The sequence below is a fragment of the Benincasa hispida genome, chromosome 4, assembly GCF_027475165.1.
Source record: "Benincasa hispida cultivar pf3 chromosome 4, pf3_genome.v1.1, whole genome shotgun sequence".
NCBI classification, from domain to species: Eukaryota; Viridiplantae; Streptophyta; class Magnoliopsida; order Cucurbitales; family Cucurbitaceae; genus Benincasa; species Benincasa hispida.
The window spans coordinates 68,934,658-68,956,323 of NC_143481.1; the positions used below are offsets into that span (position 1 = coordinate 68,934,658).

Here is a 21,666-nt window from a genome sequence, read left to right on the forward strand (position 1 = left end):
TAATAATAAATATTGATTTTGCATTCTATTATGAAAATCCAATAAACATATCCATGGCTATAGTATGAATACTGTAACTTTATGTAGTGACATAAACAAGATCAAGTTAATAGTATATAGCCTAAATGGTCTAATAAGTATATGGATGAAATTGAGTATCTCATCCTGGTAATACTATTGGATGCAGTCCACTTTGTAGTTGTTACAAGAAGTTGTAAAGTGCTACAAATGATGTGATCCACAGATCGTTCATGTTGAGACATGTGAGTGGAGGCATCCTATGCAATGAGTTTGCATATAGACTAGACCACGAAAATAGTCACTTTTCTTTATAACGACCGTTTACTGTTAAAACTGACTATTTCATTTATTAAGTAACCTAGGTTAACTCGATCTTAATCCGAGCTAGCTATGAACTCCTGTTTGTTCGGGATTATCCTTTGATCTACAAACGGTGAGAATAGTCCAACAACACTACTCAATAAGCCTCCCATTTTGGGGATAAGATCGGATGAATATCTGGGGACATAGCCCTGCAAGATGGAACTCACTCCTACCCGATTTAGGGTTAGCAGATAGATTGTTCTCTTAAGTACTGATTCCAGGTCTTGAACAATCGGGGGCCCGCCTTCTCATGATAGAGAAAGAACTTGATTCATAGGTGTTATGAATCAGAATTGTTCATTAGAGGATCAGTGGGAACTTAATGAACAATATGTATTCACAGGAGTAAAACGGTTATATTGACCTAGCTGTGATTACGAACCCTGTGAAAAATCTACTTACTAATTATGGTTATATAAAGTGGACATAATATATTTATAGTGAGGGGAGTTCAACTATGAGCTATAGTGGAGTGACCCAGTAGTTAATGAATGGGGGTTAGATCGGTCTAATGAGTTTAGCCGATTCATCTCGGATCGTTGGAGCCCATGAATTGTAGATCCGCGAGGTCCCTTTACTAGCTCGTAAATGGATAAGCTTTAGAGTAGCTTGATAAGTTAATTTGAAACGTTCAAATTAAAATTAAACGGCATAAGAGAATATATATTTAAATATGATTTATATATATGAAGATGGTTTTGTGCAAATATTAATTTAATATTTGATATTAAATTAATTAGTATTTTTTAAAAAGGTAATTTATGAAATTAATTTTATAAAATTAAATTTTCAGTTTTAAAATCAAAATTGAATTTTGAAATCGGTTTTGATTTTGAGAAAAGTTGAAAAATTGAAAATCATGCACAAAATGGAAAATTAAGTTTTCCCATTACCCATCTTCTTCATGCTCACACAAACCCCATTTCCTCATCTTCATTTACTCCAAACATGAGCTGCAGCTCATGCAACATTCTTCTTTGCATGTTCACCTGCAATAAATAAAGAAGATCGAGGTATAAATAAAGAAGATTGGAGTAAATTTGAGGCATGCATTCTATAGAAATTTTAGAGAAAATTTCGGTTGGAAGAAAGTTTCTTCAAGTAGTGTGTTGTTGTGAGCTTCTCCTTGTGTTTTCATTGCTTCAAGCTATTCTTGAGTCCCACAACTTGTTCTAAAGCTCCAAGAGGATATTGAGGAAGATCTTGAGGTGGTTCACGGTGTTCTTTGGAGAAGACTACTGTTGATTGATCGAGGATTGATCGAGATCTTGAAGAGTTCTACAAAGGTATGATCACAAACCATCTTATTTTAGACGAGCATGCTTTAGTTTCTACCAAAATTAGTGAATTTGAATGCTTATTGATCCTTGTTACTTCCACTGCATGTTAATACACTCTTACAATTGGTATCAGAGCATCATATAAGCATTCAATTCGGTTTAACTTTGGTGTGGTGGGTGTTTTTCATGAGAAATATGAAACTGATGCACTGATATGGTTTTCTGAGTTTTGGCATTTTATTTCTCGTTAATTTCTAAATTAAATTTGTAATTGGCTCTTATTTCATGAGCTTATGTGTGTTATCAAGTGTTTGTAATTTATTTGGAGCCATTAGAATTGAAATTAAGCTGTAATTAAAACAAGTGAAGGAGGCTGAGTTGTTTTTCCAGTTTTTCAACTTCTACTCAAAATCGTTGTTGAGGTTTAGTTGCTAAATGATCATCTAGTTCCAGGCATTACACGATGTGAAGAAAACCTAGACGATCATATAGCAATGGGTGCTGGTCGTTGTGATGTTGGATGCTAGATGATCGTGTACCTACGAGAGCTAAACGATGCGTTGAAATGCTATATGATAGCACTACGCGATCGTGTAGCTTTGCGTGGGAACTAAACGATGCGTTGGGACTACTATACGATGGCACTACACGATCGTGTAGCTGCAGCGCGAGCTAAATGATGCGATGAAGTTCTATGCAGTGGAACTAAGCAATCGTGTAGCTGCGGCACTCAATGACGCGATGACGTTCTATGCAATGGAACGAAGCGATCGTGTAGTTGCGGCGGACACTAAATGATAACATGAAACATTATGCGATGGTGTAGCTCACGATAGAATTATGCGATAGATAGAAGACACTAAGTGATCGTGTACCTCTTCTCAACACAAGGCGATGGTGTTAGACGATAGCCTTCAATGTTACACCATCGGCCTTAGCAAGAGTTTGAGCTTGGACCGAGAGCAGCTGGTTTGACCGGTTTTTCTCGAGCTCCAATCTGGTTCAACCTCAAAGGGTTTTTTGGCTGGTTCAGTTTAGACTTTGTTGGTCTGATTCAAACTTATCCAATCCAGTTCAAGATGCTTGGGTTTGGTTTGGAGTGGTTCGAGCAGTTCAAAGATGGTTTTGAAGCTATTTGTAATAGTTAGGCATCTGTTTGCTTGTTTATGCCAAAACTAAAATCATATCAGTTAGTATTTAATTGTTTATGCATGTGATTTTTGTAATAATTAAATGATTCATGTATATGCATATAATATGCCATGTAGATTTTAAACCCCACCATATTTAATTGTTACATGCATTGAAAGTATGTTATAAATGTTATAATATATAGTATGCATGTTAGGGTTATATTTAATATAATGGTTATATTAGATATTGAATGCCTTTATTTAAATGTTGTGGATGTTTAGCATGTCTAAAATTTTGTAAGCTATTATGAAATTGGGTTAGATGTTTAAAATCCATAACAAAGAACAGTTGCATGCTCACTTAATTTAACAACTAGTTTTAATCGTTAAAATAGATTGTTTCCTTGTAAAATTCGATTACAAACTCATATCGATTCATAAACCTGTCTAAGGCTGAGGGTACTTAAGTTGACGGTTTACGGAACACCTCCTACCTGGGGATTATGACTGAAAGATTGAGCATTGTTAACTGATTTTATGAGCTTGTGTGAGTGATGTGAGGTAATAAAATGGTTTATCACTTAGACATTGTAGGTTAAATCCAATTATAAGCATTATACTTGGATAAACCACTTAAACTTAGGTTGTTAAAATTAGCCGATATACCTAAGCAAAATACCCAAACATTTAGAACACTTCAGTGGAAGATTAACAATATATTTGATATATAGTTATTAGCTCTCACGTCCTCAAGAGTTCACACCGTGAGATCCATGCTCAGCTTCGTGTAGCTTTTACCGCGACTGCTCCATTTGGAAAATGTTTGCATGGGTCAATAACAAGGTGAATGAGGGAGGTAGTTCATAGTAAGTGGGTGAAGGAAATGTGTCAACATTTTTCTACGGTCTATTCCATTAGTTTGAACCGTGAGATTCCTATGTTATGCCTGCTGTCATTTTAAGGCGGCATTAGCTAGTCGTTAACCGCGACGATCCCCTTCGAGGGTTGTAACATAGGATTCGGAACAACCTAGGCTTTAATAAAATGAATAGGGTCTTATAGTTCCGTCTTGGGTATTGTCTTCTATTTTGGAGGCATATTCATATGGTTTTATAAGATCTGAAAATGGCGGGTCACACTTACAAGAATTACTAATTGTTAGTAAAAATCTTAACCGAAAATTATAAACAAAAAAACTATTGGAATATGAGTTATTCTAGAAATAGTATTTGGTCAAGAATTGTCTTGCTTTTGTGAAGGAATTCTTGACTGCCCCTCGGTAGCAATTGTTCTAAATCACTAAAGTATCGTTGCAAATAAATAGAGATTTATTAGGTACTTTATTATTTTTGCTAAAAATGGATTTAGATGCATATTTAATAAAGTTTGTTTAAAATGTTTCAGCAATGTCGAACTTAATCATACAATTGCTTGCTTATGATAAATTTAATGGAGAGGGTTATTCAAACTGAAAAGCAAACATTAATACGATATTAGTTGTAAACAATCTGAGGTTTGTATTGTCGGAAGAGTGTCCTCCAGTTCCTAGTTCAACAACCACCCGAAATGTTCGAGACATCTATGATAGGTGGGCGAGGGCGAACAAGAAAGACCAGGCCTATATCTTAGCGAGTATATCTGATGTACTGAACAAGAAGCAAGAGGTCATGCCCACTGCTCGTGAGATAATGGAATCATTACAGGATATGTTCGGGTAATCGTCATCTTTGGTCAGACATGAAGCCATTAAATATGTCTATGTTACGCACATGAAAGATGGAACCAATGTAAGAGAACACGTTCTTGATATGATGGTTCATTTTAATGTTGCAGAGGCTCATGGGGTGATGATAGATGAGATGAGTCAAGTTAGCATGATACTAGAATCTCTCCCAGAGAGTTATCTACCGTTCAAAACAATCGTTGTTATGATCAAAATCACTTATAACTTGACGACGATGTTGAATGAATTACAGACTTATTAATCAATGATGAAACTGAAGGAAAAAGAAGTAAACGTTATTTCGAAACCAAAGAAGTTTAATAAGGGGTCTACGTTAGGAACTAAACCCACTGATGATAAGAAGCCTGGTTCTTCTTCTTCTAAGGACAAAACCATACAAATGAAGAAGAAAAGAAAAGGGCAAAAGAAAGCCACTACAAAGAAAAACAAAAACAAAACTCCCAAAGGAAAATGTTTCCATTGTGGAGAAGCTGGGCACTGGAAATAACACTGCCCAAAGTATTTGGCTGAGAAGAAAGCAGAAAAGGCTAAACAAGGTAAATTTGATTTACTAGTTGTTGAAACATCTCTAGTGGAGAATTTTCACCTTACCTGGATATTGGATTTAAGCGCCGCTAATCATGTTTATACTTTTCTACAGAAAACTAATTCTTGGAGAAGACTTTCTGAACTTGAGATGACTTTCAAGGTGGGAACGGGGTAAAGTTATTTCAGCTAAAGCAGTGGGAGATGTAAAATTGTTTTTTTGGAGATTCTTTTATCTTACTTAAGAATGTATTCTATGTACCTAAGATGAAAAGAAATCCGATCTCTATTTCCTGTCTGCTAGAAAATATGTACAGTGTATCTTTTGAATGTAATGAAGTGTTTGTTTATTCAAGAGGTGTTCATATTTGTTCTGCAAGACTTGAAAATAACTTATACATATTAAAACCAACTGTAACAAGAGCCATTTTAAATATAGAGATGTTTAAAACGACTGAGACTCATAATAAGAAGCGGAAAATTTCTCCTAACGCCTATCTTTGGCACCTTAGGCTTGGTCACATTAAAAGCCATGGACGATGAAATGAAGTCTATGTACTTCAACTTTGTCTGGGAACTTGTAGATCAACTACATGGGATTACGCCTATAGGTTGTAAATGGATCTACAAGAGAAAACGAGATCAAACTGGCAAGATGCAAACCTATAAAGCCAGTCTCGTGGCAAAAGGTTTTACCCAAAGAGAAGAAGTTGATTATGAAGAAACTTTTTCTCCTATTGCAATGATAAAATCAATAAGAATACTTCTTGCCATTGCCACATATTATGACTATGAGATATGGCAAATGGATGTCAAGATAGCTTTTCTGAATGGCTATCTTGATGAAAGTATTTTTATGTCTCAACCAGAAGTATTCATCGAAAAAGGACAGGAACAGAAAGTCTGTAAGCTTAATCGATCCATTTATGGATTGAAACAAGCGTCCAGATCCTGAAATATAAGGTTTGACACTGCGATCAAATCTTATGGCTTTGAACAGAATGTTGACGAACCTTGTGTGTACAAGAAGATAGTCAACAAAAATGTAGCATTCTTAGTTCTTTATGTTGATGATATCTTACTCAATGGGAATGAGACAAGTTTTCTTGTTGACATAAAGAGATGGTTAGCAACACAGTTCCAAATGAAAGATTTGGGTGATGCTCAATATATTTTAGGAATACAAATCTTTCGGAATCGAAAGAATAGAATATTAGCACTATCTCAAGTATCTTATATTGACAAGATATTGTCAAGGTATAATATGCAAAATTCCAAGAAAGGTATGTTACCTTTTAGACATGGAATTCATTTGTCGAAGGAACAGTGTCCTAAGACATCTCAAGAGGTTGAGGAATGACAAGAATTCCATACGCATCTGCAGTTGGGAGTTTGATATATTCCATGTTGTATACACGCCCTAACATATGCTTTGCAGTTGGAATCGTCAGCAGGTTCCAATCCAATCCAGGACACAGTCATTGGACTGCTGTAAAAAACATCCTTAAGTATCTAAGGAGAACGAGGGACTATATGCTTTTGTATGGATCTAAGGATTTGATCCTTATAGGATACACTAATTCTAATTTTAAGACTGATGTAGATTTAGGAAATCTACTTCAAGATCAGTATTCACTCTTAACGGGGGAGCTATAGTTTGGAGAAGCATTAAGCAAAATTGTATTGCTGACTCCACAATGGAAGCAGAATACGTGGCTGCATGTGAAGCTGGCTGAAGAAGCAGTATGGCTACGCAAATTCTTGGCTGATTTGGAAGTACTTTCAGATATGCACCTGCCTATCACACTATATTGTGACAATAGTGGTGTATTGCCAACTCGAAAGAACCCAGGAGTCACAAACGTGGAAAACACATTAAAAGAAAGTACCATCTCATCCGAGAGATAGTGTATAGAGGAGATGTGATCGTAAAAATGATTGCCTCTGAAGACAACCTTACTAATCCATTCACAAAGGCCCTCTCGGCTAAGGTGTTCGAGGGCTACCTAGTTGGACTAGGACTCTGGATAGTGTAATCTAGGGCAAGTAGGAGAATATCTATGGTATTAGAGATGCCCTAGTTCATTGTATTTTCCTTTTTTTTTTTTTTATGATTCTCAACATCATATTGTATATATTTGTTCCCACTGAGTTTTAGTACAAATGGGAGATTGTTGGGAATTTCCTAGAACTCGCAATTCGTGTTAAACATTCTATTTATCAATAATAATAAATCGTTGTTTTTGCATTCTATTATGAAAATCCAATAAACATATCTATGACTATAGTCTGAATATTGTAACTTTATGTAGTGACATAAACGGGATCAAGTTAACAGTATATAGCCTAAATGGTCTAATAAGTATATGGATGAAATTGGGTATCTCATCCTAGTAACACTATTGGATGTGGCCCACTTTGTAGTTGTTACAAAAAGTTGTAAAGTACTACAAATGATGTGATCCACAGATTGTTCATGTTGAGACATGTGAGTGGGGGCATTCTGTGCAATGAGTTTGCATATAGACTGGACCACAAAAATAGTCATTTCTCTTTATAACGATCATTTACTGTTAAAATTGACTATTTCATTTATTAAGTAACCTAGGTTAACTCGATCTTAATCTTGAGCTAGCTATGAACTCTTGTTTGGGATTATCCTTTAATCTGTAAACGGTGAGAGTAGTCCAACAACACTACTCAATAAGCCTCTCATTTTGGGGATAACACCGGATGAATAGCTAGGGACATAGCCCTGCAAAATGGAATTCACTCATACCCGATTTAGGGTTAGCAGATGGGTTGTTCTCTTAAATACTAATTCTAGGTCTTGAACAATTGGGGTCCCACCTTCTCATGATAGAGAAAAGACTTGACTCATAGGTGTTATGAATCAAAATTGTTCATTAGAGAGTCAGTGGGAACTTAAGGAACAAGTTGTATTCACAAGGGTAAAACGGTTATATTGACCCAGCTGTGATTACGAACAACCTGTGAAAGATCGACTTAATGATTATGGTTATATAAAGTGGACATAATATATCTACAGTGAGGGAAATTCAACTATGGGCTATAGTGGATTGACCCATTAGTTAACGAATGGGGGTTAGATCGGTCTAATGAGTTTAGCCGATTAATCTCATATCGTTGGAGCTCATGATCTGTAGGTCCGCGAGGTCCCTTTACTAGCTCGTAAACGGATAAGCTTTAGTGTAGCTTGATAAGTTAATTTGAAACGTTCAAATTAAATTAAACGAAATAGAAGAATATATATTTACATATGATTTAAATATATGAAAATGGTTTTGTGCAAAATTAATTTAGTATTTGATATTAAATTAATTAATATTTTTTAAAAATTAATTTATGAAATTAATTTTATAAAATTAAATTTTCAGTTTTAAAATTAAATTTGAATTTTTAAATCGATTTTGATTTTGAGAAAAGTTGAAAATTGAAAATCATGCACAAAATGGAAAATTAAGTTTTTCCATTACCCATCTTCTTCATGCTCACACAAACCCAATTTCCTCATCTTCATTTAATCTAAGCATGAGCTGCAACTCATGCAGCATTCTTCTTTGCATGTTCACCTGTAATAAATAAAGAAGATTGAAGTGAATTTGAGGTAGACATTCTATAAAAATTTTAGAGTAAATTTCGGTTGGAAGAAAGGTTCTTCAAGTAGTGTGCTACTGTGAGTTTCTCCTTGTGTTTTCATTGCTTCAAGTTGTTCTTCAGTCCCACAACTCGTTCTAAAGCTCCAAGAGGATAGTGAGGAAGATCTTGAGTGGTTCACGGTGTTATTTGGAGAAGACTGCTGCTGATTGATCAAGATCTTGAAGAGTTCTACAAAGATATGATAAAAAAATCCTCTTATTTTAGATGGGCATGCTTTAGTTTATGCCAAAATTAGTGAATTTGAATTCTTATTGATCCTTATTACTTCTGCTGCATGTTAATACACTCTTACATCATGTAGTCTCTTGTGAGCAAAAGATTAGTATTTCACTAAATGAAGCAATCGATTAACAAAATGAAGACTCTTTTCATTTTATCCTTCAATTATGAAAACTGAACACAACCTTCCACTTGCACGGTTAAGGAGAAAATATATAACCACCCACAATTATCATATAATTGTTTTATTATAAATAAATATAATAACTAATTTATCATATTATATTTATAACCTATAGTTTTAATATCACATCATATGTAATATTTCAACCATAGTTATTTTCTCCTTTATTTAATAGAAATCATATTTATATCAAATTCCTCCAATTAATGTATCTTATACATCAAATCAATTATATCGCATATAATTGAACAAATTTAATTATATCATATAAAATCAAACTTCCTCTTGTTAATTTGAACAATTCAAACTAGCATAAAATGAAAGTCTCTATCATGAACGACGTTATATAATTAGATTTGTGGTTTATGAATATCTCATATAGGATCCTACGAGATTTATGGCATCAACTCCAATACAGACTTTGCATACCTTTATATTTATACCCTCGACATTGCTAAACTTTCAATGTGGGATAACTCCTTTCCCACTTTGTTATGTAGAGATGGAGAATCAAATACTGAACCTAGAAAGATCATGTCAATTATTGTCGAACTAAGCTCCCTTTGACTGTAAATGATAGATTTAATATCATGGTATTTTAATGTTCCACAACTTTAATAATACTTATCTTTCTCTCAACAAGTGCTATTATAATTTTTTTTATTAGGGTTGTGGAGTCGACAAGTTTTGAGGGAGTCACAAATCTCAATGGAAAAAATTATGGGTGTTGAACCTATTGTAGTTTCAAGATTAAGGAACAACTACGTGCTTCACGGTCGAGTGACTACTCTCTTTGAGAATAAGAAAACTAGAGCAAAATTCTAGACAGTGCGAACTCTGATATCATATTATTTTGTACATTTTATTGAATAAATATTTGTGCCTTAGAATCGAATATGCCCAAGAGGATTAAAATTGTAATTAACTTAGTTTTTATTCACAACTAAACAATAATAATATTTAAACTCACATAGCAAGCGTACCGTACAATGCGGAAGGTCAAAATTAAAGTTAAATAATAAAGGTGTCCATTTCGAAGGAGGTGATCACAAATTTTCCCTCCATATTTGCATCTCTCACTCTCAGATTGGTTAGTAATATCGTGGAGTCTGGCGCGCGCTTTATCGCTCCCTTTCTTGGTTTCCGCTCTGCGATAGTTTGATCGGCACGGAACAGAAACTTGAACTGAATCACATCTTCTTGCTCTGCGAACTGTCGACGATGGAAGAGTATTTGCAGTACATGAAGACACTGCGCTTCCAAATGAATGGTACATACCGGCTTCTCCATCTTCATAGGACCACATTCAAGTTTTAACTTACGGCAATTTATGTTTCGAGCTATTTTGGATTTAGCAACATTATTTTGGATTGATTCTGTATCAATCTTTACTCAGACGTGGAGGATCAAGCTATGAAGATCTCTGTCGAAGAGCATATGCACTTTGCTACTATTCAAACCATGGAGAACGATCTCACCTCTGGTCAAGTCTCTACTTCTAGTCTTCTAGTTCGTTATCTGTTTATCTTAACGTTATTCCTTCTGCATCTAGTAAAATATTTCAGAACGTACATTTTTATATTTTTTTTTTACTGAGATTTTGCAGATTTATTCTCTCTTTTTTCCTAGCTCGTCCTCGATTAGTTTTATTTCACGTCAGATGGTTCCGAGGGTGTCTAACTGATTATTCTTATCATTTTTTTGCTCAAAACTTCATAGCATCTAGTTTGCCTTTTGCTCACGTTTTCTCCCCGTTTTCTAAATTCTTCTGATATATATACATATGGATGGAGGATGAACTTATTTGAAAGCAGTTCTGGTTACTTCATGCCATTTTCCTGTAGTCTGCCGACTACAACCATGAATACAGGGTGAAATTGAAGGATTTTGCTGTTTTTATTACAACGGCAACTGAATTATTCTTCTAATCTATTCAGAGACTAGCATAGACCTTTTGTCCTCAAACAAGTTGATGCGTTTAGTCCTAAAATCTATTTGAATACTTTTTTTTTTGCCAAGGCATTTCAAAGTGGTAAAATAATCCTGTTTGAAGAATGTCATAATTCATATCGGCAATACATTATTACGTGAATTGATTAACAAAAACCTAAGAACGTTCGTCTTCTTCTAAGTTGATCCAACATATTTTCCAGTGAACCTAATGTGATATCGAACTTCTTTGCTTTCATCTTAGGCATAATCCTTCTTTTTTTTTTTAAAAAAAAAAAGACTAAACGTTTGGTGCACATCTAGAATGCTGTCATTATGATCCAGTGCCATGTAATGCGTAGTGTGTCCTTGAAGTATTTTCATTTCGTCTCATTCTGCTCTTACTTCAGTCAGATTTAGTTTTTTTTTTTATATATATATATATATCTTGCTGATATGATAACTCCCAAATACTATAGAACCATTACGTAAATCAACCAAACAGGACTGATTCATCTTTCATTTTATTTACCTATTTTTATTACCTAATCCAGTACTATTCTAGAAGGCTTTTAATATAGTATGTTATCTTATATTGATGATTTTTGAATGAATAATCAATTACCTTTTGGATTAACATTCTAATTTCTTTATTGGAGGCGCCTTCACCATACTTTGTCTTACAAATCCATTATTTGCTTGTAGTTCTCATGTAATGCTGATTAGCAGCTGTTGCCGTTGGAATACTTTCTGTTGAGAATTGGTCGGCTGAATGAACTTAGGCACAATTTGTTCCATGTTCAGTTTAGTTTCGGGCCTGTGACCGCTTGTTGGCAGCGTCATTGCATCTCTTGTTAGCTCAAGTTGCCAGCAGACTTAATTGTAGTTCTTTTTGTCCTAAAACATTAATATTTCGAGCAAGCTAAAAATTTTGAGCTGTTAGATTGAATTGCTAGATTAGTTTGCTTTCACTAAAGACGTTTTGATGCAGCAAAAAGTGAGTTAAAACAACTCAATGAAGATGCAGAGCGAATGATGAGGGCTAAGGGTGAAATATGCTTCCAGATATTGGAAAAACAAAGAAAAATAGCCTCTTTGGAGTCTGACATAGCTACACTTTCTCAGGTGGTCTCTTCTCTGTACTTGTGTGTTGGTGGCTGCCTTGTGTGCTTTCCCTCCCGTTTAGGTCTAAAAGCTGTTTAACAACTGCTTTTAATTAGTGTAAAAGGACCATGCTATAGCATCTACATTGTAAATAATTGATCTCCATTTCATCATTTCTCATTGCTAACAAAAATGGATTGCCATCGAGAGAGCAAAGCATATGTATCAAAATGGTGATATTGTTCCGTTGCAGGCATAGAACAAATCAATTCCTTTCTCCAATTCTTTTGATTTGTAAGTTTGATTCTCCGTCAAGCAGTTTACAGTTTTGATGAGGAAGGATTTTTTACATTCCTTTTCTTTTTTCTTTTCTAAAATTTCTTACAAAAATGGAGAAAATAGAACAAAAAGTTAAATTTTCCTCTCTTATTACACTGCTAGTATTGAAATTGCTGGGTAAATACGATGTATAAGATTAAATTTAGTGGAGTAATGAACTAAAAAGGAAAGTCATATTGTGCGACCTCAAGCGTTTTGCTCATGAAATGGAATCAGAACTTTTCTTCTGGTCCGGCCTCTCCATAGTTTTTCTTTCTTGGCTTTAGTCAATCAAATAAGTGAGCTGAGGCTGGATATTTTGCCCAAGTCTTGTATATCTAATAGGTTTAAAAGAAAAAGAGTTCCTCTGATGTCTAGTTTCATTAAACTTAAAGAACAAAGGGAAATATTTTCTCCGGTTCACTTATTCTCCTGTTTAACAAGAGGAGAAAAATATTTGTTTAGTTTCTTTCCATTATGGGTTTCAAAGAATACTATTTTGCACCAGCCTCTTGTTAGTTAAATACTCTCAACTGGTTGATATTCAGACTCTCAAGCTCATTCAGCAAGAAAAAGTCAGCTTAGGAGCCAAAATTATTGAGAAGAGGTGATTGAACTACGCAAGATGGAGTTACTGATTCTGCCAGTGGTGCATGATGGCATTATTAACAGTAGTATATTTGACCATGATAGTACTTATTATGCCAAAGTTGCTGAGGAGATCAGTCTCAAATTCCAAGATCAGCAGGTTGAACTCCAAAACCTATGTCATATCAATTATGAATTTTAATCCATTATTTATGTTTCGGAATTTAGTCTATTATGCAACCTTTGGCGTAGGATTGGGTAAATGCTAACATGATCCGCAGAGAAGTGGGAGAACACGAATTGGTATTTCTCTCTAGGTCATCTTTCCTGCTTCTCCACTATTTCTCATTATATGAGTAATTATGATATATTTCAGCTGCTCTTTCTTTGCACCTATGAGATTTAATGGTTGTCTCTCGACTGATAGATATAACCATTAGATTTTGTACACGGGTTTGAAGAGAGTCATTAAACAAGTATCCAAGTGACTCTTTCCACTACTTTAATTTTATATCTCTATATAGCAAACTAGATCTTTTGAGTCGGTCTATTGTAAATTTTACCGCTCATATATAATTTTTTTTCCTTCTCAGGTTCTAAGAGAATCTTCCTTGGTCTCTATATGTGAATTTCAAATATCATCGTGGGAGTCTATATTAGATTTTCATGCTTAAGTCTCATCTTATTTAACACTCATAATAGCATTCTTATGGCATATGTGTAGTTTGGCTCTGGATCTTTGTTTCAAGAATATTTGCCCTTGATCACGACCTTTTTACTTTTATCATCCTTTGCTTACTTACTCCTTACTGTATTTGCTTGAGAATCCATCAAACAATCTTAAGAGATAAATTTTGGGACCCCGATCTCTTCAATAAAATTAGTTGAAAAAGAGAGAAGAAAAGAACACAAGATTTACGTGGAAAACCCTAGATTAGGGAGAAAAAACCACGATAGAGACTGATTTTTTATTATTAAATTGATACACAAAGTACAAGAGAATAAGCCAAATAAATAGACTAGTGGGAAGCCCTAGGGTACATACAATTACTAAAATACCCCTAGGGTTACAAGCTGTTTTTCGACACTCCCCCTCAAGTTGGAGCGTAAATATCAATAAGGCCCAACTTGCTGACACAATAATCAAAGCTTTGTCTGAGTAACCCTTTTGTGAGCACATCTGCAATTTGCTGATTTGAGGAAACATAAGGAATGCATATACTTCCGCTGTTAAGTCTTTCCTTGATGAAGTGCCAGTTGATCTCAACGTGTTTTGTTCTGTCATGCTGAACAAGATTATTCGCAATACTTATTGTTGCCTTATTGTCACAAAACAGTTTCATTGGGAGCTCATTACCTTGATGAAGATCTGACAACACTTTCATTAACCACATTTCTTCACATATGCCTAAACTCATGGCTCGATACTCATCTTCAACACTACTTCTTGCTACAACTCCTTGTTTCTTGCTCCTCCAAGTCACTAGATTACCCCAAACAAATGTGCAAAACCCAAATGTTGATTTTCTATCAACAACAGACCTTGCCCAGTCAGAATTAGTGTAGGCTTCAATGCAACGTTTATCAGACTTCTTGAACATTAACCCCTTACCTGGTGTTCCTTTCAGATATCGTAGGATGCGTTCAACTGCTGTCATGTGTTTCTCATAAGGAGCCTGCATAAACTTATTGACAACACTAACTGCATATGATATATCGGGTCTCGTGTGAGATAAGTATATCAATTTCCCAGCGTCTCTTATTCAAATCATTCAAAATACCTTTCGTGACTGCTGATACCTTTCTTTATTGACCGGGACACTGTTACCTATATTGCTGAGCTTTGAGTTATATTCAACTAGGGTGTCAATAGGTTTACACCCAGTCATTCCTGTTTTCTTTAGGAGGTCAATAGTGTATTTCCGTTGGGACACTGAGATCCCATCCCTTGACCGAACTACTTCCATTTCGAGAAAGTATCTTAACTTCCCAAGATCTTTAATCTCAAATTCTTTGGCGATCTTTGCTTTGAGTTTCACAATTTCATCATCATCATCATCATCACCAGAGAGCACAATATCGTCAACGTACACAATGAGAACTGCAATTTTCCTTGAAGTTGACTTCTTTGTAAACAGTGTGTGATCTGAGTGCCCTTGGGTATATCCTTGTCCTTTGACAAAGGTGGCAAATCTGTCAAACCAGGCCCTCAGAGACTGTTTCAACCCATATAGTGACTTTCTCAGCCGGCAAACTCGCTGTTTGAACTAATCTTCAAATCCAGGAGGAGGATTTATGTAGACTTCCTACTCAAGTTTTCCATTGAGAAAGGCATTCTTTACATCCAGTTGATGCAGAGGCCAATCTCTGTTAACTGCAATTGACAGCAATACTCAGATAGTATTGAGTTTAGCTACGGGAGAGAATGTCTTGGAGTAATCTACACCAAAGGTTTGAGTAAATCCTTTCGCAACTAACCTGGCCTTGTATCAGTCAACCGTTCCATCTGACTTATACTTTATAGTGAAGACCCAATTGCACCCAACTGTCTTGTGCCCTTTGGGTAGAATCTCCTAGTCCCACGTTCCGTTTTTCTCAAGAGCCCTCATCTCTTTCATAACAGCAACCTTCCATACTTCAGTTTTCATTGCTTCCTGTATGCTACTTGGTATCACCCCTGTATCTAAACTGGTGGTAAAGGCCCTAAATTCAGATGACAGGTTACTGTACGTCATGTAACTATGCATAGGGTACCTTGTACATGACCGAATACCTTTCGTCAGGGCTATTGGAAGATCGAGAGAAGCATCATGCTCTTCCAGACTTTCAGATTTCCCACTATGATCAATAGTCTCCTCTGCCTGGGTTTCATCTTCAGGAGTCCCCTTTAAACCATCATCTCTAGTATCATTCACATTTCCTGGAACTGTTTCTGGATCACTATTCACCGTTGTCTTCCCATCTGCTATAGTGGTGCTATCAGCACCTTTTTTTTCCTTTTTCCTCTCTGCATTCGTTAGTCTCAGCACAAGTATCAATCTCATTAATTTTAGGAATACACGTACCTGATACCGGGTTTGACTCATGGACCGGAGCCAGAGATGCGACAGGTGGCGCTGTTTCCTTCTTGAGATTCTTACTATAGTATGTTATCCATGAGACTTGATTGGTAGGGAGGATAGGACCGACATGTTCGGGAATCGGAGGTGATTCTAAGGGAAATGTATATGTGGACCAGTTAGCCACTTCACTAGATGTCTCCCCTTGAAGATGGCGAATGGGAAAGAAGGTTGATCCTCAAGAAAGATGATATCCATGGAAACAAAATATTTGCGAGAAGATGGGTGGTAACATTTATACCCACGCTGATGGAGTGGATACATAACAAAGACACATTTTTTCGCACGGGGGGTGAATTTTGTGCGGTTTGGACCGTGGGAGTGAACAAAGGCAACACAACCAAATACTCAAAGTGGTACATTTGAGACTAAACAAGTAGTTGGGTAGGACTCTTTCAAACAGTCTAATAGATTTTGAAAGTTGAGGACTCGGGAAGGCATTCAATTGATTAAGTGAGCGGCAGTAAGGAGAGCATCCCCCCATAGGTAAGACGGGAGTGATGTGGATAACATTAAGGACCTGGAAACTTCCACCAAATGACGATTTTTTTTTTCAGCTACCCCATTTTGCTGGGGAGTGTATACACACGAACTTTGGTGAATAATGTCTTTGGATGCAAGGAAGTCCTGGAAGGAAGCGTTAAAGAATTCTCGCTCATTGTCACTTCTCAAAATGCCAATCCTGGCATTAAATTGGGTTTCCACAGTGGCATAGAATTGCTGGAATATAGATGACACCTCAGACTTATCAGTGAGAAGAAAGACCCAAGTAAGCCGAGTATGATCATCTATAAAGGTGACAAACCAGTGTTTCCCTATGGAGGTTATGGTTGGTGAGGGACCCCTAACATCCCTGTGAACTAAGATGAAGGGTTTGAATGGTTTATAGGGCTAGGAGTGGAAGGAGAAACGACTTTGTTTGGCACGAATACAAACATCACAATTTAAAGAAGACATATTAATATTGCGAAATAAATGCGGAAACAAGTATTTCATGTATTAAAAATTTGGATGTCCTAAGCGGTAATGCCATAACAAAAAACCGTTCTCAGAAGTAGAAAAATTTAAAGAAACAAGGCTAGTCCTATAATCATTCCTAGAGGAAGCATCATCAATCAGGAAGTAAAGTCCCCTATCGTGTTGGGCAGTGTCAATCGTTGTCCCCAAGCTCAGATCCTAAAATAAAACAAAATCGGGTGAAAAAACTATCTGACAACTCAGATCTCTTGTAATTTTACTGATAAATAACAAATTATATGATATTTTAGGAACACGCAATACATCCCACAATACCAAACCCTCAAACGGAGATAAATGTCCTTTCCCTGCAACAGGTGCAAACGACCCATCTGCAATCCTAATTTGTTCGTCACCGGCACTTGTACAATATGAAAGAAACTGATCAGAAGTACCAGTAAGATGATCTGTCGCCCCTGAGTCAACGATCCATGGTTTTTTACCATTAATACTAATAAGACCAAAAGACTGGATAGTACCTGACTAGGCGATGGCACTGACTCCAACTATACTTAGGTTGGTCATACTGTCTACTGAGGGTTCTCATTCGCTGAGTCACTCACAAGTGCACGTCCAGGGGTTGATTTGTCATGTGACTAGCGACGTTTACTGTTCGGGGGCCGTCCATGTAGCTTCCAACACTGGTCCTTTGTATGCCACGGTTTTTTTCAATGCTCACAGACAAGAGTGAGCTTCTTATCGTCGTTAGTGCTGGAGGACTTAGTCGCAAAAGCAGCAGCATCTGTAGAGGTAATTACTGGGTTATTCATTGCACTTGATCTGTCTTCCTCCAGATGTATTTCTGAGCAAACTTCCATGAGAGAAGGAATAGGGCGTTGCCCTAGAATCTGACTCTGAACGACATCAAACTTCGAATTTAGTCCAGCAAGGAAGTCATAGACACGGTCAGCTTCTTCAATTTTTGCATACTGTGCTCCGTCATGTGCACATTTCCAGACTATCTCCCTGCAAAGATCTATCTCTTGCCACAGAAGAGACATTTAATTGAAATAGGACGTTACGTCCATAGTTCCTTGCTTGCATTCATGTGCTTGTTTCTGTAACGTATAGAGTCGGGATGCATTCTGCCTTTTTGAATAAAGTTGTTGAACAATATCCCAAATATCTTTGGCAATTGCAGCATAGAGTAACGGTCTGCCAATCTGGGGTTCCATACTATTAATAAGAACAAATCTCAACAGCGAGTCTTCTCCCTTTCAGATCTATTCCCGAGGGTCTCCTGGTACGGGCTTAGGTATCTCTCCAGTCAAGTACCCAAATTTATGCGTCCTTCCAAGGCCATTCTGATGGATTCTGCCCGAGAGACAATAATAAATCATGCAGAATTTCCCATGGATCCGGACAAGATTTTTGTAGTGGGTAAAATAAGGAAAGAATTTACCGGGTTTTCAGAATATATTGGTATGTTGGCCGATAATTCTGGTTGAGAGTTCGTCCCAAGAACCGTTCCAAAATCTGCAATCTGCTATTGGAGATGGGCAAAACGCTGTTGGAGATCATTTGTAGACCCTCGGCAAGGTTGATGTGCAGACCCGACCGCCGGTGCCATCGGAGCAGACCGCTAGATTGAAAAGTCGATCGAAACACTTGGGCAGAAGACCGGCGCATAGAGATTGATTGACCTCTCCCAGGATGACTCGACCAATGAGGGCACCACCGTCTGGGTTTGCCGGTTGGATCACCATGATCGACTGCTGCTGTCCATGGATCATCCCACCGGCTGGATTGACCGACAGAGACGTGCGGCTGGAGTCGAGCGGCGGGGTCTGGAACGTGCTGGGGTCGAGTGGCTGGAGTTGCGACTGTTTTGCTGGGGTCGAGCGACGATCCGACGGGATCTGTTCGGCTAGGAATGAGTGGCTGGAACTAAGTCGGCTAGGGTTTAGGTCGGACACTGATTGGATGATTTTCGGCAGCGCGGCTTGGAGTTATTGTTCCACGGCTTCTCGAATGGCTTTAATGATGTCGGCGTTTACGGTCCCACTAGTTCCAATGCAGGTTGTTGATGGAGAATCTGGTCTATTCTCATCGATGATGGCTAGGGTTTCTCGTTGCCATGCTCTGATACCATGTTGAAAAAGAGAGAAGAAAAGAACACAAGATTTACATGGAAAACCCTAGATCAGGGAGAAAAAACCACGATAGAGACAGATTTTTTATTATTATATTGATACACAAAGTACAAGAGAATAGGCCAAATAAATAGACTAGTGGGAAGCCCTAGGGTATATACAATTACTAAAATACCCCTAGGGTTACAAGCTGTTTTTCAACAAAATCATCCATACAAAATTATCAATCTAAGTGAATTGAAGATAGTTGAAGAATTCGTTCTTGACCGTCAGTCCTTATTCACCAAGAAAGTAATTTGGAGTTAAAAGCTTGTGCTAGGGCCAATCAATTTATTTACAACTAAGGCTGAAAAAGTTTCAATCTTTAAATCATTTTTTCAATCTCCTATGTTTGCAGGTTTTGCATTCCCCTATGTACAATAAGTTATTCCTTCCAGCATAACTGATTAGAGTCGATTGCAGGTTAAACTTGAAACTGCCAAGCGAGCAAGTGAAACGGAAGGATTTTCTGATACAGTTGGAGGTAGTTCTGGACCTCCTATACCCCTCTTCAAGTTGTTAATTAATCATAATGCGTAAAATGGTTTACTTCAGAACGGTTTTGCTTAAATCTATCCTAATTGTAACTAGTTTTGACTTTTGCATGTAGATATAGAATGGATGATAAAGTAGAATTGTCAGGCATTTTTCAAAGCTTCTCAAAGTATAAGGCTTTTTGAAATAATTTCTTTTAGTTTCTGAATTAGTAGCAATTTGATCAATAGCATGCAACATTTCATACAATGGTTTGCAAGTGAAGTTCAAATTTAAAATTTGATTATTTGACTTCCATTTATGATGTAACAATATAGTACTGTAGGATGAAATTCATACTGATTTATTTCATCTCTCTTGTAGGGATCTCTGGCACTCGTATATACTGCAATCCTAACAATCTGGTATTAAACTCCTGCCACGGATTTGCAAATGTGTTGTACCATAATGTGTTGATCTAATGTTAGTTTGCAGGTGGAAGAGAGGAAAGATCTATTGGGTAAGTTGGAATCTGCGGAAGCTAAACTTAGTCAAGTTCTAAAGAGGAAATGTGCACTTGTTTTGGAGAAGTCCAAGGTAATTAATGTCATCAAAGGTTGTATGTGCAATTATAAGAAGAGCGGTTCCATGTGCAACTTCCTACCATCCACATTCCACATATACGTAAAGGAAAAGAAAGAGCTGCTAAGAAGATAGGAAACATTTTTTAAAACTTTAGATTGTTAATTTTGGCCAGCATCTATTGTTGTTTCAGATTGAACAGTCAATTGAGGAACTTAAGAACGAGTTAAATGATTTCAAGGTTAGTGTACATGGTGCGGATATTTACTCTTTTTAGCAAATTAAATTAATTTTGGCTAAGTAGTTGATCTGCTTCGTGATCAGTACGTATTGTAATTCCTTATGCTACTGACCTACATTTACCTCCCAACTGCAACAATAGTTTTTACGCCCCAATTATGGGGCTAGGTTTCAAACATACAAATCAATGATATCCCAAATCTTCTATCAAACATTTTAGAATCAACCTGTTTTATTATAATCTCTTATTTAATACTTTTTCCTGGATAAAAACTTCAGCCAGAACTCAGAGCAATGGATGATGTTACATTGGAGGAAGAGTGCAAGGCTCTCTTATCAGATCAAGCCGGAGAAACTGAGTATTCACGATCACTTCAAGACCAAATTGCAAAACTGAAGGTGAATTTGAAATCAGTGATTTTTTCTTAACATTTGGCGGTTGGTTTTACTTTTTACTTTTATCATTTTTCTAAGCTACACCATGGAGGTTCTTCTGTCTTTTAATAAGAAAGGGTTATGTTGTTCGTTTTAGGGAATTTCCCGTGTGATTAAATGCACTTGTGGAAAGGAATACAACGCTGGAGTAGGCTTATGTACATGATAATGCGAACAGTTCTGTAGGTTGGGAGAGTGAAGAAGAAATGGGTCATGGGACAAGCTAACCACTATGCAGGTAATTGAGGGGGGAATAGATGTTTGATGGTGGTCCTGTGCTAGAATTTGTCAAAAACTTAACTTGCTGAAGGGTAATTGCTTCTCTTTCCAATGTGCTATTTTCTATTTTTTACGATAGTAATGTGCTAGGTTCTTGATCCTATTGTTGTGGAAAACGTTGTTACTACTCAAGCTAATAAATAGTTCTTCTCAGTTCATAATTCTTTTTCATTGGAAAACAACTTAGTTGGATAAAATACTGAAATCAAACTATTTTTTATTGTGCAACCGCTGTGGACATTAATGCCAGCAATTTGTTTTGAAAATTATTTTACGATTGTTATTTTGCAGTCTCCTTT

General features: G+C 36.6%; 1 protein-coding gene across 2 annotated transcripts; it reads left to right on the top strand.

The window, feature by feature from the left end:
- The first annotated feature begins 10,154 nt into the window (after positions 1–10,154).
- Positions 10,155–21,528, top strand: LOC120075611 (tropomyosin). Of its 2 annotated transcripts, none has more exons than XM_090313320.1 (12): positions 10,155–10,420; positions 10,547–10,633; positions 12,071–12,204; positions 13,050–13,108; positions 13,195–13,249; positions 13,342–13,406; positions 19,781–19,841; positions 20,216–20,256; positions 20,327–20,351; positions 20,607–20,654; positions 20,933–21,052; positions 21,186–21,528. In XM_090313320.1, the coding sequence occupies exons 1-12, from the start codon at positions 10,372–10,374 to the stop codon at positions 21,252–21,254; spliced, it is 813 nt and encodes a 270-aa protein (XP_090169446.1). In that variant the 5' UTR covers positions 10,155–10,371; the 3' UTR covers positions 21,255–21,528. The 2 variants fall into 2 exon arrangements, with proteins under 2 accessions (XP_090169446.1, XP_038885088.1); XM_039029160.2 differs by having other exon boundaries at positions 10,163–10,420; positions 13,342–13,392; positions 20,327–20,428.
- The last annotated feature ends 138 nt before the right edge of the window (positions 21,529–21,666 follow it).